General features: G+C 49.3%; 1 protein-coding gene across 36 annotated transcripts in view; it reads left to right on the top strand.

Moving 5' to 3' along the window:
• Window positions 1-1,069: 1,069 nt before the first annotated feature.
• The window catches only part of LOC134470915 (src substrate cortactin-like), a 51,400-nt gene continuing 35,764 nt past the window's right edge, over window positions 1,070-16,705 (top strand). For 2 of the 36 annotated variants that reach the window (XR_010040149.1, XR_010040138.1), the window contains exon 1: window positions 1,087-1,178. Coding sequence is in view for 1 of the 36 variants with exons in the window: in XM_063227681.1 (XP_063083751.1) it covers window positions 12,047-12,064 (18 nt within the window). In the remaining 35 variants the exon portion in view is untranslated. The other 34 variants (XR_010040137.1, XR_010040150.1, XR_010040132.1 and 31 more) reach the window with 30 other exon arrangements.

Raw genomic sequence — 16,705 nt, forward strand, 5'->3', positions numbered from 1 at the left:
TACAGATGCATAACACATCTCATCTCACCTGTCCACAGTGTTTGCCCGAACTGGCTGATTAGGCTCCTCCCTGGTTGATGTTCTTGTCATACATTTGATGCACAACAGCCACAGGGATCTTGGTACAGTGCAAGCTCTATGAAGTCTCTGCTCTGCTTGACTTCCTCCAAGAAGTTCCTGTTTCTTTTACAATACAAGCCAAAGTCCTTGCTATGCCGCATCAGCTCCTTGATGACCTTGCTCCATCACTGTCATTGGCCTGGTGCATCCCTGTCATTGGCCTAGTGCATCCCTGCATCCAGGTCATGCCTAGCTTTCTTGACTTCTTCCCTGGCAAGACCTTTTGTGTCTCAGGACCTTTGGACATGCTGTTTTCTCTGCCTGGAAAACTCTTCTATTCTCATCTTGTCCTCATATGTGAATTCCTCCGGCATATCTGACTACCTAGATATATTCAGGTCCTATCTTCTCACCAGTAGAACTCTTATTATTTTCTTCATAACATTTGTCTCATTTCCCAATTATATATGTACTTAAGGTGTCGGACCCTCCTCCTCCTTTGGAAGGCTCCTGGGGAGCAGTCCCGCGTGGCGTGTTATGTTACTACCGGTGACACACATCTGCCCTTCTGTGGGTAGATACACGAATAACTGATGGATGGGTGGGTGGAGAGATGGCTAACGAATAAAGAAATGGGTAATGTGTGGTTGGACAACAGATGAGCGTGTGAATGAGTGATGTGTGTGTGGGTGATGGGTGGAAGAATGAGTGGAGGGATGAATGAGCGCTGGATGAAGTAGAGGCATGTTCCCTCCTGCAGAATGGTTACAGTCACTGCGTGCGAGTTCTCAGTGCTCAAGGGAAGGGCACTACCTCCCTCTTGTGTGGCTCATTTTTCCCTTCTCGCCAGGGCGGGACTATGAGTGCAGAAACCCCAGGCTGGATTGTCTACTTTGCAGCTCTCTTAATATATCCTTTGTAGGTAGGGACTTCCTCCAGCCTCCACAGGCTGGCCCGCGCCTGCGCCTCCCCAGCCGCCCCAGCCCTGACTCGAACAGGGGGCGGGGCCAGGGCGGGACCCGGATGCGGCCCCGCCCCCAGCGAACCGGAAGTTAGCGGGCTCTGTGAGAGCTGCGGGTGAGGCGGGGCTGTGGCGGACCTGCGGGGATATCGTGGCGGTGAGCCGGCGCGGCTCTTGCGGCTGGGACGGGCAGCCCCAGCGGGCGGTGGAAGCAGCCCCCGGAACGGGAAGGAAGCGGCCGTCTCACCGCGCTTCCGCTTGCGGTTTTGAGCTGGTTGGGGCAGAGCAGGCGAGGCTATCCTGGCCTGCAGCGGCGTCCGAGGGGTCCAGCGGGGGGTGGGGAGAGGAGAGGTTCAGGGTTCCCAGGGGCGGGGGCCAGGGAGTGAGGTGGTCGGGATCCCAGGCACAGTTGCAGCGGGTCTGGAATGGGTACCTGGGCGGAGGAGGAGCTCGCATGGAGTGGGTCAGGGCTCTGGGGCGCAGGGGCCTGGAGACCGAGGTGCTGGGGCTCCCGGGAACTAGGAGGTGTAGGTCTGAGGGGGAGGGGCTCGCGGGGCAGGGGTCCAGAACCCCGGGGAGGGACCCTGCCCCTTAGGGAGGGACCCTGCCCCGTAGGTGTTCGGGATCCCAGAGGGTGGCGTAGGTGGATGGAGTCCGAGTGGAGAGGCGGGGGTCAGAAGGGCTGGGGAAGAGGTGGGGTCCTGGGAAGGGGTGGAGGTCGGAGGGCTCTGTGTGTAGGGGCCGGGCCTTGGGCGGGGGTTCGGGATCGGCCATGCGCACCTGAGGGAGGTTTGCAAATGGGGTGTGTTGCAATGCTGAGGCACAGGGGAGCTGGGTATCTCGAACAGGCCCTCCGTCCTGGGTGTGTGCCAAGGCACCAGAAAGGTGCTGGGACACGTTTCGCTTCTGTGTTTCCGTGGATGGGACTGGTCTGGCGCCACAGCGACCTTAGCCGCCCAGCTGGAGGGTTTGGGTGGGAGGGGCCCTGTTGGGGCCACTTGAGGTTGAATTTCAGTTTTTGGCCTTGCACCTGAAGTGCCTGCAGGATATGCTCAGTTTTGACCTGGCTGGGCATTCTGTCAGGGGTGTGACCCAGGAGAGCCTAACAGCTGATGCAGATAGCAGTTCTGTCCAGCTGGCCTTGCCAGGCTAGGCTAGGCTGTGGAGAGGGAGGGCTGACTAGTCCATTTCTGAACTACAGTGAGTCACCCGGTCCAGGGTCTTGAGTCAGTGCTCCTTCTCCCTCTGAGTGGGGAAAAGTATGTCAGAATAAATTGAAGAAACAAGGAAGCAGCGTTAGGTTTTAGGGACTTTGAGGTATGCAGGAGTAAAGAGCTGGGGGATACAGAGCTGTTTCTCATAGCAGGTCTCCAGTAACTGTAAGTTTATCCTGTCTAAAGATGACATCCTTTTTTTCCTTCAGTGCTGGAGTTTTTAATCCTGGGGCCTTGAGCATGCTAGGCAAGTGCTCTACTACCTTCCCAGCCTTAAAAATTTTTTTGAGACAGGGTCTTGCTAAGTTGTGCAAGCTGGCCTTAAATTTGAAATCCTCCTGCTTCAGCCTCCCCCCTGAGTAGCAGGCCTACAGGCATGTGCCACTATGACTGTTGAAAGCTGACTTTTAATGGAATCTGTTTTTAAAGCATTTTAAATTTAGAGTAAACAGACTGGTGATTCAGACATTTGACCTCCCGCATGCAGTAGGTGCTCTGGCATGTGGTTGAATGTGTGCTTCCTCACCAGTGCCTTTAGTGCCTGAGTCGCACTGTTCCTTGACCTGGGCAACTGATAGCAGCAGACCGAATGCCCATCAGCTTGTCTTTCACTGGTGTCTGTGCCAAGCAAAGCCGCTGCTCTCCGCTTAGGCATGGCTCCTATGAACCCAAAGGATGTGCTCTGGGGTAAGAGACTTCCTCTGAGTAAGACTGGGCCTTGTGACATCTACTGTGGCTGCACAGATTCCTTTGTGCTCCCTTTGGCTTTTTCGGAGCTGTCTGCAGTGAAGTTCAGGGAAAGCCGACTCTGTCTGGATGGGTGCTTTTACCCCATCTCTTACAGCATTCTTCCCTAGCAGAGTTTTTCACCCTGTTTATATAAGGCAGGATTACTTCGTCTCTCCACACTCTTCGTGTGTGTTGAGGGGGGGGGGTTGCTTTTTGTTTTTTTTTTGCAAGAGAAGTTTGTATCAAAGGTGTTTGGTGACAGTCTTATCTTTGAACAGTAATTTTTTGTAACAGTTTTAATGAAATATAATTTGCATGCCATACCGAGTATATGTCACCCATTCAGAGTATATAAATCAGTGGTTTTCATTCTATTCCCAGAGTTGTGTGGCTCTCCTGGCTACGCACTTTGGAACTATGTCATTAACTCAGCAATCCTAGACTGGCCGCTCCTGTTGTCCCAGCTGCTCAGGAGGATGCAGGACTGCTTGAGCCCAGCAGTTGGAGGCCAACCTGTGCAACATAGCCAGAGCCTCTCTTTGTGATTTTCAAAAAAAAACCCTGTACCTCAGCCATCATTTCCCAGTCTCCCCTTCCTCTAGTCCAGGGTAACCGTTATTGTACTTTTTGTCTCTGTAGGTTTGCCAACTCTAGATGTTTCATATAAATGGAATCATATTACTTTACTGTATGTGGTTTTTTGTGCCTTCATTCACATTGTAGCATGTATTATAACTTGATTCCTTTTTATGGATGAATACTATTCTACTTGGTAACTGTAGCACATGTTATACATCTGTTTGTCCCCTGATGGACATTTGGATTATTTCTAATTCTTGGCGATTATGAATAATGATGTTGTGAATATTCATGTACAAGTCTTTATATGAACTTATGCATTGATTTCTTTAGAGTATATACTTAGAAGTAGAATCTCTATGTCATATGGTAGCTGTTTAACCTTTCCAAGAACTGCGTGTTTTCCATTTCCAGCAGGACTGTAGGAGGGTTCTAATTCTCTTATTACTATTTTTTTTTTTTTTTGATGCAGTTTTGGGGATTAAACCCATCAGGGCCTCACATAGCTCAGCATGTTTTATACCACTGACCTACATCCCGAGCCTCCCCTCGGGGCCCTGCCCGACTTTTTTTTTTTTTTAAATAAGGTAGGAATCTCTCGGTCTTTCCCAGGCCAATGTTGAACTCCAAACTCACATGAGCCTCCTGCCTGAGCATTTTGGAATGCTGGACCTAGAGGGCTACTGTGCCCAGCTCCTTTATCTGTTATTAAATGTTTGTTTGTTTTGTTTTATTCATTTTTTTTTTTTTTTGAGTTAGAGCCTTACTGTGTAGTTCACACTGGCCTTGAACTCACTGTGTAGGCCAGGCGGGCCCCAAACTTGTCATGATCCTCCTTCCTCAGCCTCCCCAGTGCTGGGATTACAGGCATGTGCCTCCACGCAGAGTAATAGGTTTTGTTGATGAAGTCTTTTCCTACACTGTGTCTTTAAGAGTTCTACCTGTTCTTTCTTCCAGCAGATTTAGTGTTTCTGTTTTAATATTGAGATCCTTGATCCATTTTGATTTTAACATCTGGGAAGTTCTTGTCATGTTTGGGCATCTTGAGGAGGATCAAGGTGGTTCTCATTTGAGGGGCATTGTATAGGTCCTGCCCACCTGGTGGCAGATGGGTCTTCGCCTAGAGGGGAAGGCAGGAGTCACATGTAGAGCTTGGAGAGCAGTGCACCATCATCCCTCTCACTGCCATCTGGGATGTGACCTTTAAACCTAGGAGAGCTGGAATGGTAGCTCTGGAAGGAGGTTCTCAGGCCGGGAAGGGCTTTTGTCCAGGAAACACAAGCTGCAAGAGCTTGTGTAGAGCCGGCGTAGGGAGCGTTGGAAGTTCTCAGTTCAGATCGGGGCACAGCTTTGGTTGGTCGAATTAAAAATTGTTTTAATTGGTACATCTCTCAGTTACTTTATAACCTCAGTGAAATTTTATGATTATTTTCATTCTCTGGAAAATGCATCCATTCTTAACAATTGTTTAAAAGCCCTTAAAGGTTTGAAGTTACAGAAAACATCTTATTGGGGTCTGCAGATGTGTCAGTGTTCTCTATAACACCAAACCTTACAGAACCAACTTAAAGTGCTATGGATATAGGTGACTGCTTTCTAAGCCTCCTAACATAGGAGGAGTTGCATTTTCTATGCTGTGCATTTGCCCCAAAACATGACAAGTCAGCCCTCTACTAAATGATTTGGAACATTTATTAAATCATTAAAGTACTTGAAATCAAAGGGTGATTTTTTTTTTTTTTTTGTCTTTTTCCTTTTTATCGGTACCAGGGATTGAACTCACAACTGTCTGCTTGCAAGGCAGGCGCTATGCCTCTGAGCTAAATCCCCAGCCCAAAGGGTGATGTTTTTTAAAAGATTTACAACAAGCTGAGCTCTTAATTCTCAGTTGTTTCTATCCCTACAGCTGTCATTTATGTTTAGTGATGATGTAAGGGCGTTTGGTCATGTGGCTCCTGCCCTCCATGTGTTGCGCTGGCATCGTGGTAACCTGGGCCTGAAGGTGGCTGTGCTTACTCTGTAACCTTGGTGCTGCTCTTGCAGATGTGGAAAGCATCAGCAGCCTATGTGTCATCCATCACCTAGGATGACAGAGGAGCTGATGACTGGGAGACGGACCCTGATTTTGTGGTAGGAGTCACCAGCCTGCCTGTGCTTTGCGTTTCTTTGAAAGCGATTTTCCAGTGTTTTGTTCATGTGTGTGTTTGTGTTCACGGTCGTGGGTGTGGAGTTTACTAGTTGTTTCTCTTTCCAGAATGATGTGAATGAAAAGCACAGAGATGGGGCACCAAAACCGTGCAAGGGTCTGGGCAAGAGGATCACATCAAGTAAGAGCTTCTGCAATGCTGTCGGGAATGGGGGCCCCTCCACAGGAGGGGAACAGGCCCCAGCAGGGACATCTACTGCTGACAGCTAAGGGGGGCAGTCAGGCATCAGAGTTCCTTTTGCTTAGGGTATTGACCTAATGTTCAATCAGCAGATGAATGAATGTAAGACATGGCACCTAGGTTTAATGCATGCTTTTATGTATATGTGCTTACACGTGTAATTGGCCACCAAGTTAAAATGTCCACAGCAGACAGTTTCCTCACTTACAGTTCTGGGACTCCCACTTCTGCATCTGATGATTTTTAGGGCCCACAGTTGCCTAAGTTCTTTCTCTAAATAGGAGGCTTCTCAAATCTGAGATGTCATTGGATACTTTAGATCTTAAACACCCTCCTTTCTTTAATTATAATTATTACTATTTTTTTCCTCCCTTTTATTACTGTCTGAAAATTATGGTGCTTTGCAGGATTTAGTCGCTGGGATGTAAGAACTGAATTCCAGGCTTTGAGAAAAGCCTAGAATAGAATACAGGAGCTGTATCATTGTTTCTGATCTGGCACTATCTGAAATGCCAGCTCTGGGCAGCTTGTTTTCTCTCAGGAAGCGTGAATAAAAGGGCCTTTAAAACCATGCTCAGAGGTTGGTTTTAGGCCACACTGGTCAGGATTAGTTGTCCCTGTCCTGAATTGTAAAGGCAGCACTGCTGACCTGGTGACCTGCTTTGAAACATGGGGAAAGTTCCTGTCTTGCTTGGCCATAGTATCTGGTAGAGGAGGATTCAGTAAATCCCCTGGAAAGACAGAGCCTACATGGTGATATTTGAGAATATCACCTTTTTATTTTTTGTATTTTTTTAATGAAACAAAGTCTTACCGTGTTGCTTAGGCTGGACTTAGGTGATCGTACCGCATGGGAGCTCTTTAGTCTCGAGTGTTGGTCCCTCCTGGGCTTGCTCAGCCCACGCCTCCCACAGAACTGAGTTGAGAAGTCAGAAGGCTAGCAGAGGGGATGAGATAGTGCTGGCAGGAGCACCTGCCCCAGGCTGTTTGCCACGGGGTTACACAGAATCCCAAGTTGGTTAGGTCATCTGGACCTCTTCTATTCTTGGTGGCCTCAGCCTGTTGGGCAGGGAGTATGGACTGTCTGGGATGCCAGCATCTGGATGAATTAAGGTCCCATGAGGAAAGTGTGGGGATGAGATCGTTCTTAGCACCCTGCGGCTCTTCCCAGGGTTCTGGAAGGACTCTTTTTCTCTTGCTCATGGAGGGTCAGGTAATTTCCAGGCCTGGTATGTATTTTAGCCACATTCTTGTGATGATTGTCTTTGTGTTGATGGTGTGGGCCTTGCATCTTCCGGGCAGAAGGGCTGCATGCCCAGGTGGCTGTTGTGCTGCTCTGGTTCTCATGGTGACAGCTCCTTCCTGGCCTGCCAGATTTTGACTAAATCTTGTGATGTGCTTCCTGCCTTTCTGTATTTAAAATGAAAAGTGACTCTTTGGTGATAAATTCTAAATGTCTGTCTTGACGGGTATACAATGCTTGAGTACCTTAAGTAAAGACAGACTGTCAGTACTAGGTATCTTGGAGGCCTTGGGGATCTGGAGGAAGGGACCTTGACTTTATTCCCTCTTCTGCCTCCTGATGGTGTTTGCAGGACTTGTGTTCCTAACCCATTTGTCTACTAAAATTAGCGGCCTTTTTCCAAATGAAATGGAGTTCAGGTTTTAACTGGGTACCTTTGGGCCAGAGTTGGATGAGGCCACGGTGTGCATTTGGTGCAGCGTTCCTCCTCCCATCCATTTCTTCCCAAGAGCCGCTGAGGTGGATGTCCCAGCTGTCAGGATAGTCAGGAAGGTATATAAAAGGTAGACAGTTGGTAAGCGCCAAACAAAGGAAAGCTTTCAAGTTTGCAAAGGTGATTTTGCCTGTCTTTATTTATCCCATTGCAAAGCAAGGATGTACATCGTTTTAGAGTTTTTTCTCTTTGTTGTTACCTTTCGTAAGTATACACAAGCTAAGAGAGAACGTCTTTCAAGAACATCAGACTCTCAAGGAGAAGGCACTTGAGCCAGGACCAAAGCCTCCCATGGCTATGGGGGAAATTGGGCGCGGAACAAGACAGAATGGACAAAGTAAGTGGGCGACAGCTATCTGTGCTGGGCACCTGGCTGTGTGGGCTGCTTGTGGTGGGCCAAGTAGTCCTCACGTTTTTTCTTTAGAGTAAATGTGTCAAGTTGGTTTGTCAGGGGTGAAATCTGCTCAAAGTGGGCCTCTGTCAACTGACCCCACTCACAAAGCTGTCTGGCTTTTTATTTATTTATTTATTATTATTATTATTTTTTCCTTTTTTTTGTTTGATCTTTTTCCTCTTTATCGGTACCAGGGATCGAACTCACAACTGCCTGCTTGCAAGGCAGGTGCTTATGCTGCTGAGCTAAATCCCCAGCCCCCTCTCTGGCTTTTTAGAGGTGTTTTGGAAGTTCGGAGAGGTGCTGGCAAATGGCAGATGTGTAGAGAGACCCTGAGGGGAGATTAGCTCAACTTTGTAAATGGGACAAAGTCCAGAAACAGCTGAGCTTCAGATGTCCTAGTCAGCACTGCCTGTGGTTCCGGCTTATGGCCCAAGTTACTTATTTCATAGAATAAACCATACCTGTGGGCCCCTTATCACATCATTCCTGGAAATTGTGCTAGCATGTAGCTGACGTCCCATGTGGCTTTACTGACCTGTGCACGTAACATCAGCACCATCCAGGTGGCTCCTGTGAGCAGTCCGTGATGGGGCCAGTCTGCAGACATCGAGCAGATGCTCATGGTAGCTGCTGATGAGCACAGCCACTTTTACGGCACTGCATGTTGTTCCACATAAGAGCAGGCGAGTGTTAGCTCGAGACCGCTGGCTGGTTTCTTCCTGGAGAAAAAACAGTGCAGATAGCAGCACATTTGCACATCTGTCGTAAAACAAGGCTGAGTTTTGCAGACAGCCTTGCAGCAGTGAATTTTCAGGTCTGAGCAACATGGTATTGTTCAGACCGGACAGGTGTGTTGCGTGTACTGTGGACAGAGGTGAAAAGATGAGCTGGGGTTAGATTCTGGAGGGTAATTCCATACCGCTCCTTCTGTTGCATGGATCGAATTAAACATTTGAGCTGGGCATGGAATGTCAAAGCTGTGTCAGAGTGAACCAGATATCACTCCACCAGCAGATCAGACTGGGCTATGGGGGTGGGCTGGGAGCACCCTAACCACATCCAGAAATAACATGAAGCTGGAGGCTGACTAGGTGCCATCTGCAGGAAAGAGACATGGACATTTGCTGTGTCACTTGTGCTTCTCCCACAGAGATGTCCTAATGCTGAAATAGGTAGTGTGTGCAAAAGAATCTCCTGGGGCTCTGGATCCGAGTCTGGTAGGTAGCCTTTCAAAGCAGCAGAGCAAAGTGGCAGACAGAACCTTCCATCCAGTAGGTGGCTAGGCTTGTGCTCACTGGGGGTCATGGGGTGTTAGTGCAAAGAGAGGCTGACTCTGGAAATTGGGCCCCCAGTTAGGGTTAGGGAAAATGATCCCAGTTTATCCAGCACGAGTCTGATTTAAAATGATTTCCCTGCTATTTCTTGGTCTGTGTCTGTTGTTGGCCTGAGTCCTGCTCTTCCTTGAACCTCCAGCTTGGGCTTTTTCTAGCCCGGAAGCTTCCCTAAAGAGCCCGTCTCTTCCTTCTGCCTCACCTTCCCACCCTGTGGCTCCTCCTTCATGCTGGCCTTGGCTTCGCTGTCAGCTGTTGCTGCCACATTGTTCTGTGGTTTGCAGTGAGACTCTTCTCTGGCCTGCTTCTCAGGGCCAGCACTCATCATTCTTACCTGTGGGTGGCTTGGTGTTGTGCAGGGTGCTCAGGGACTTGTGGTGAGTGTAGAGAATCACGTTTTGTGGCCGACACACACACACACACACACACACACACACACACACACACACACGCAGGTCCTGCTGGCTCAAAGAATCACTCACTCACTTCTGAGTGGGGCTGATAATAATCCTGCAGCAATGGACCTGGAGAGGGGCGTTGCTTCTGCTGCTTCTTAGTGCTGTTGTTTTCTGGGCCTACATATCTAAGAATAGTCAGCTTTCAGCTCACATGAGCACCATGAGACCAGCCTGTTTTCAGAAAGAACTTACAGTTAACCTGGGAATAAGTGCTTAAACTCTTTGTAACTTGTCCTGTCTAGAATCTGGATAAATATAAGTGAGGTCCTTCCTTGTGCAAAGAATTGAGGAACTTGTGACACACACTGTCAGAATCATATTTTGAGCAAGCACAAGAGCGGTCAGGTCTTTGGTTTTGCCATTTTCTGAGCACATGGCCAGCTTCTGGCTTCCTGTTTCTCTGGTTTCTGTTGCTTCCTATACCTCAGCCTTCGAGATGGAGCTCCACTTGCACAGCTGTGTAATAGCAAGTGTGATTCTGCCAGTAGAAGATTAAAGATGCTTTAGGAGCATGTCTGTTTCAGTCAGAAAGCTGTAGCTGTTGCCAAATATAATTATCCTGGCTGTATTTTTAGGGTTCTTTTCATGTAACTTTCTGATTAAAAGTCGTGCTGGAGAATCCCTTTGTCATAGTGGCCTCTTGCCACTCCCTCACTGACATTTTGTGAGATCCTAGAGGCCATGCATGGGGTGTGTTATGGTTTATGTCAGGATCCCCCCCCCCCCCCAGAGCCTCATGCAGTCATAGGGTTTGTTTTGGAAGTGACTGTATCTAGAGTGTGTGATGCTGGGATACTATGAGGCTGTGTGATACTGGTTGGTTTGACAGCGCCCTAATCCTAGCAGCCTAGAGTATAAAAGGGTCAGAAAGATGCTATTAAGGCTGCTTGCTTGATTTAGCTATCTTCTGCTGCTCTGAACTGTTGCCCCTGTGCCATGTGCAATCCTTTCTTGGAACCAGCTATGGACTGAAACCTGTACAATCTGTGAGCTTTCTTCCTTTTACTTTGGGTGTCGGGTATTTTATCTCAGCAACAAGAAAAATAACTTAAGATTGGCCACGTGCCGAGCCTCATTGATGTGTTGAACGCTGCCAAAGTGGCTAGACCCTGCATCTGCCAGGTAATCTGGCATAGGTGGCTAAGATCAGGATGTGTACCAATGGGGAGTGGGCATATGTGTTTGAATGTGTGTGTGTCCTTCCCATATCTGTCACTGTGTTGCCTGTGCTTAGCACCCTTGGAGGGTTCCAGGGGACTATGCACTGTGGGATTAGCTCTGGAAGCCTGGGTCTTAACTGTGTTCAACATGGGGAACCATTGGGCCCAAGACAGCATTGTGGTCACAGGATCTGTCAAGGTGGCTGCACTGGGTGGAAGAATCATAGACACAACCAGAGACACTGTGCTGGTGAAGAGACACAGCTGGGTTCCCAAGAATGTCATTGCTGGAGGGGGCTGCTCTTGAGGCTGGGGTTTGCAGACCTCAAGGTGAAGCATGCCAAGACCCCAGACTCTGCTTCCTTACTTTACTACCTGGTGGACAGGTGACATACAGAGGATTCCTGAACTTGTGCTCCCAGTATGATGGGGGCTGACAGTGTTGGTGACTGCGACCCTGGAGTGAGCCAGTTTGGGTGACAACAGCTGGTACCCTGTCTACATAGTATGCATACTTCGGTGTTGATTCTGAGTCTGCATTATTACTAAAATAGACCTTTCTATGCTTTAGTGTATTGACAAAATAAATATTTTTTGTCCTGATTTGTAGTTCTTATAGTATGAAAAAGCCTTTTTTCAAGAGAGTAAATGTATTGCCAGTAATGTCCATGTAAACAGCTCTTCGGAATTGTGTGGTCAGCTGCCAGCATCTTTTTTTTCCCATGCCCTCTTGCATCCGAAGCTCCACTATGGGTGAGGGTTTGTGGTGTGGGAGCCCTGCAGCTGTATTGGAGGAGCCCTGCACCAGGGACTCGATGGCTCAGACTGCATTTCCTCCCAGGATTCCCACCGTGGTTGCGTGGAGGAAATGCCTGCACGTGGGTTGTTAGTGTTGCGCTAGGCGTGAGTCTGTGGTATTTTATTTTTGTACTCTCTTCCAGTCAGCTGTTGGCTATGAATATCAGTTGAAACTTGCTAAGCACTGCTCTCAAGTCGACTGGGTCTGGGGTTTTGGAAGCTAGTTTGGTGTCCAGATGGACAGAGTTGACCAGGTGAGTGATGGGCACAATAAGTGACCCCGAGTTCTGCTGAGCACAGTGCCTTCCACCCCAGATTGTGCTGGTGTGGTGTGTGTCCTTTGGGTCACTTGTAGCAGTGTGCTGGGAGGGATGTCTAGAGAAGAGCCGGAGGCCTCTTCCCCGGGGTGCTCTGGGAAGCTGAGCCAGCTGGGTGAGGAAGGGGGTAGTAGCATGTAATGAAAGGCCTTTGTCGCATGGGCTTTGGGATCTCTGTGTTGCTGTCTACTTACCAGATGGACTGGGGTCCCAGTTTCAGTGCCCAGGGCATAGAACACCCTTAGATTTATTGCCTAAGAATGTGCCAATTGGGACCCTCCCAGCCATTTCCCTTCATAAATGTCACTGTGGCAAGTGCAGCTCAGAGTTCTTCCTGTGGAGCCCTCGTTTTCAGGGCTGCAGGCTGGGTCCAGATGTTCTGGCAGGTTCAGGCTTGAGCCTGTTCTGATTCCCTTTGGATCAGGGCCATCAGCCCCTTCCTTCATTTTGTTTCCTGGCAGGCAGTGGCCTGGATTTGGACAGGCCTCAGTCTGTGTTCTGACTTCTTGACATGCTAGCTGTCTTGGAATTTCTATTCAAGTGAAATGGGAGTCATGGTAATCCCTAGCTCGTGGGGCTCTGTGGGAAGCAGAGCACATAGTATGCCCATATGCCCACCGTGGTGCCTGACTCATGCTGCTGCTATTAGTATTCATTTTGTTCTTCGGATAGGTTATGTGAAGAATGCGTTTCTGTGTGGCACAGAGAATTGTTCCAGATGGGGATTATGTGGCTATAATACATTAGCTGAGCCTGATGTGGAGCAGCCTTCTGGGAAGGAAGCCAAGTTGCCCTGGGTGTGCTTGACTGTGGTGCCCGCCAGACTGTGAAAGTGTTTTTTTTTTATTTCCAGCAGAACTCCAATTGAACCCACAGCCTTGCACACTCTAGGCAAGCACTTTACTACAGAGCTGTACTCCCATCCCAAATTTATTGATTCATTCATTCATTCTTTAAGAAGGCTGCATTTCATCTTCACGCTGGTAGACTGTTGGATCTTCATGCCAGCGAACTGTTGCAGGATAATTCCACAAAAGCAATACTCCTGAGTTTACAGAGAGCTTAGTTTATATATAATTTAGAAGTGGGCGATACAAAGCAAGTAACAAAATGTTACATACTTGGCTACATGCACTGAGTTGTATTGTGACAGGTAGGCTAGTCTGGACCAGATTTGATGAAACAAAGCAATTGTTTATAATAATATAGAAACACTCTGGGCACAAGAGGAGTGGTCCTTTACTGGGTGAGCATAGGTAAAGGCAGCCCTTTTTATCACATGTGGATTTCCAGATTATCAGACTGGTTTTGGAGGCAAATTTTGTGTTCAGTTCGAGTGGCAGGACTCCTTTGCTGTGGGACTCCTGATTACAAGGAGAGACTGGCCAAGCACGCATCCCAGCAAGGCACAGTCCCCACCCCCCGCCTCTTCCCTCACTCCCTTGCGGTGCAGCCACTTCCAGCACAGGCTTCAGGGTTCACCTCGGTGCTGCAGCAGGCTCTCCTGCTCACCAGCTGTCAGAGCATTGGGCATCCTCAACCCATTGAAACTAAGTTCCCTTTTTTCTCATTCTCTTTTTTCCCCCTTTTGACCTTTCAGGGGAAAGTTGGGGTAGAAATGATAGTTCACAGGTTATGAACTCCAACCCCTCTATCTGGTTTCTGGGCTGGTCTCCTAACAGCCTTCTGCACATTTGCTTGCTTTTGACCACGACTTCTTGGGTCATCGTGCCAGGCCTGTTGCCTCTGAGGTTAGGAGAGAGAGAGTGGCAGTGGTGCCTTTTAGACAGGGGTGGGTAGTTTTGTTTGTTCTGTTTTTTTTTTGCCCTGTGACACCACCCATGTGTAGGAGCTTCACTTGGAGCCACACAGTGTGTACACAGAGCTGGAAAGTAACCTTTTTGGGGCCACACACTGAAATTCCAGATAGTTGACGCATATTCCTTAGAGTAGTCACACTGTCCATCAACGTTCTCCAACAGAGGCCTTGGTTACTAGAACCTGGACCCATCACTGGGTGAACGGTGATGTCCAACAGTGAAGGGCAGAGTGCAGGCTTGTAGGGTAGTGAATGCACTGGGCCTGATCCCGAAGACTGCATGGAGAGGGCTTTCAGGTCTCAGCAGCATTGAGACTGCATGACAGTGTGACTTTCATGTGGATGTGTGTTGCTGCAGCAGAGATATTTGGCTGGTAGGATGTCCACATGGAGTATTTTCTTTCTTTTAAAATGCAAGAAAACAAACTGCGACTGAGCCTCTATTTAGTGCTGAGTAGAGCGGGCTCATGGGAAACAGATGAGCATAAACCCCATGGCTGATATGGAAGACTGCTGGTGAAGTGGCACATAGCAAAGGCCTGTCCTGTGCCCCTTCTTGGCTTAGTTCTTCCCAGCCTGCTGCCGGTCCCCGCCCTTTCCCCAGGAGAATGCCAGAAGCGTGCCCACGCCTGTCTTGCTCCGTGCCTGTGCACTGGACACTGTGGTCAGACGCAACATGCCTGGCCCGGAAAGCCTGTCTAGTGGTGTTCCTTGGTTCTTTCTGCCAGGGTGCATTTCCTTGGGCTGTTTGAGACCTGTCTGCATGCACCTGTGGTCATCTTGGACTGGGCCTGTCCTTTGCCTCAGAGTAAATCTTGTGATTTGTCACCTTCAGACTATTCCAAAGGATTCAGTGGCAAGTACAGGGTGCAGAAAGATAAGATGGATAGGGAAAGGCTGTGCAGCTCCAGGTGTAGAACTTTCTGCCGGCAGGCCCAGGGATTCCTGCAGCCCCCACTCTGTGTCAGTTGCTGTTTGTAGCTACCATCAGGCAGGCACTGTGCTCATGGTTCTGGCTGTCCATCCACGCAGCCTGGTGTATGTCACTAAGGCAGCAGTGGGCTGGATCCCAGTCGAGGGTCTGAACTAGCCAGTCTGAGTGCTTGTCCATAGCGTGGCAGTGAGGGAGCTGTCACTGGATCATACTGCTATTTGAACTTTGATTATGAATGATAAATCAGGCTGGGAATTGAGTTTTATGTGAGACCATTTGTAGGGTCATCCTGCCCTTGGTTATAGTGGTGGGTGGCATGGTGGAGCCTTAGAGCTCTGCTCCTATGCAGCTTGTGGCTGACCTCACAGACAGCCTCTCCTCGGGCACTTCCCCATGTCACCAGGGTCCATGGGAGAACCCTGGGGCACACCGCACAGGCCGAGGGGTCTGGGGAAAAGGGAAGAGTTTGTTAGGAAAGTCAGGGCCAGGAGACTGCAGAGCAGAGGACACAGCGTATGTCTTGGTGTGGGGGATTGAGGGATCCCTGCAGAGGCTGGAGAAGGGAGCTGCACAAACCATGTGCGGTCCTCAAGTTGTTACATGGACTCTGGAGCCCTGGATGGGCTTAGCAGGCAGAGGACAAGAGTGGCATCTGCCCTGAATAGCCCCTGCCTGCATTGTGGGAGATGGTCTAAGGATGCTGTGGGGAGGTGGTCCCAGAGGCCTGAATAAGGTGTTATCTTAGGCTGCAGTCACAAGGGGACATGCATCTGATGTCATAGATGTAAAGGTGGCAAGTGGCTGGGCTGGGGTTTGTCTTCAAGGGCCCAGGAGGAGGGAGGAGCCAAGTGGCCAGTGGGATGACTGTGGAGCTAGAGAACTTGGGTGAGCATGTATAATAAGTGCTTGTGATGCCTGGAGTTCCTCCAGTTCAGGGCTGCACCTGTCTGATGGCAGTGGTCAGGTCAGAGGATGCTGGGCAAGGAGGTTCTTCGAGGTGGTAGCAGGGAACCCCAGGAAGTCTCTGGTGGCTGGGCCCCTGGGACAGGAGGACGGAAGGAGCTAATGAGCGAGGGAGTCAGAAGTTGTGGCTCTGCGGTTGGGAGTTGAGGAAGTTTCTGTCTCTTGTCTGTCGTGGGTGCCATTCGTAACCAATGACTGCTGGGCTTGCACACACCATAGAAATAAGCATTCGAAGCTGACATTGCATCTTGTAACCCTGTGCATGAGGCATCATGATTCCCCCTTGTAACTGTTATTCTGTCATGGAGCCCAGTGCTTTCTAAGTGAGGCCACTGCCCAGGGCCCAGGCTGTGCTATGAGGCCATCCTGAAAACGATGGGTCGCTGAGGACTCGAGTCTGCAGTTGTCCCTGTGGTGATGGAGATGAGCGAGAGGCCAGTGACCTTCCGTTTTGGAAATGCCAGCTGTTATGGTTTGAAAACTGGTGGTCAACTTAACGCCAGCTGGATTACATCAGCATGCATTGAGAGAAGATGCTCCACCTGAGGAGGGTTTCCAGGATAAATAGGTGGTGAAGAAGAGAGGTATGGAAAAGGATTGAGGCGTTATGGAGGCATTGTTGATTCTCCTACGAGCTGCTGTCTGAGCTGTTGGTTCTCCTGGAGAAGCTTTGGTCTTCACATCGAGCATTGCTTCCTGGCTCCGGAGGGGAAGACATGTGCTGCCTGGTCTCCAGGATGAACTTGTCACATGGCTTCCTGGCACGTACCCGACTGTGCTTGTCGTCGGGGGAGCTCGGGGTCTCCGTGTTGCTGAGGACAGCTGTGGTTCCTTTCAGGACAGTCCCGCTCTTTGTTGTGAG

This window comes from Cavia porcellus, unplaced genomic scaffold (assembly GCF_034190915.1).
Source record: "Cavia porcellus strain 051 isolate PalLab524CR breed Dunkin Hartley unplaced genomic scaffold, mCavPor4.1 scaffold_17, whole genome shotgun sequence".
Classification (NCBI taxonomy): domain Eukaryota; kingdom Metazoa; phylum Chordata; class Mammalia; order Rodentia; family Caviidae; genus Cavia; species Cavia porcellus.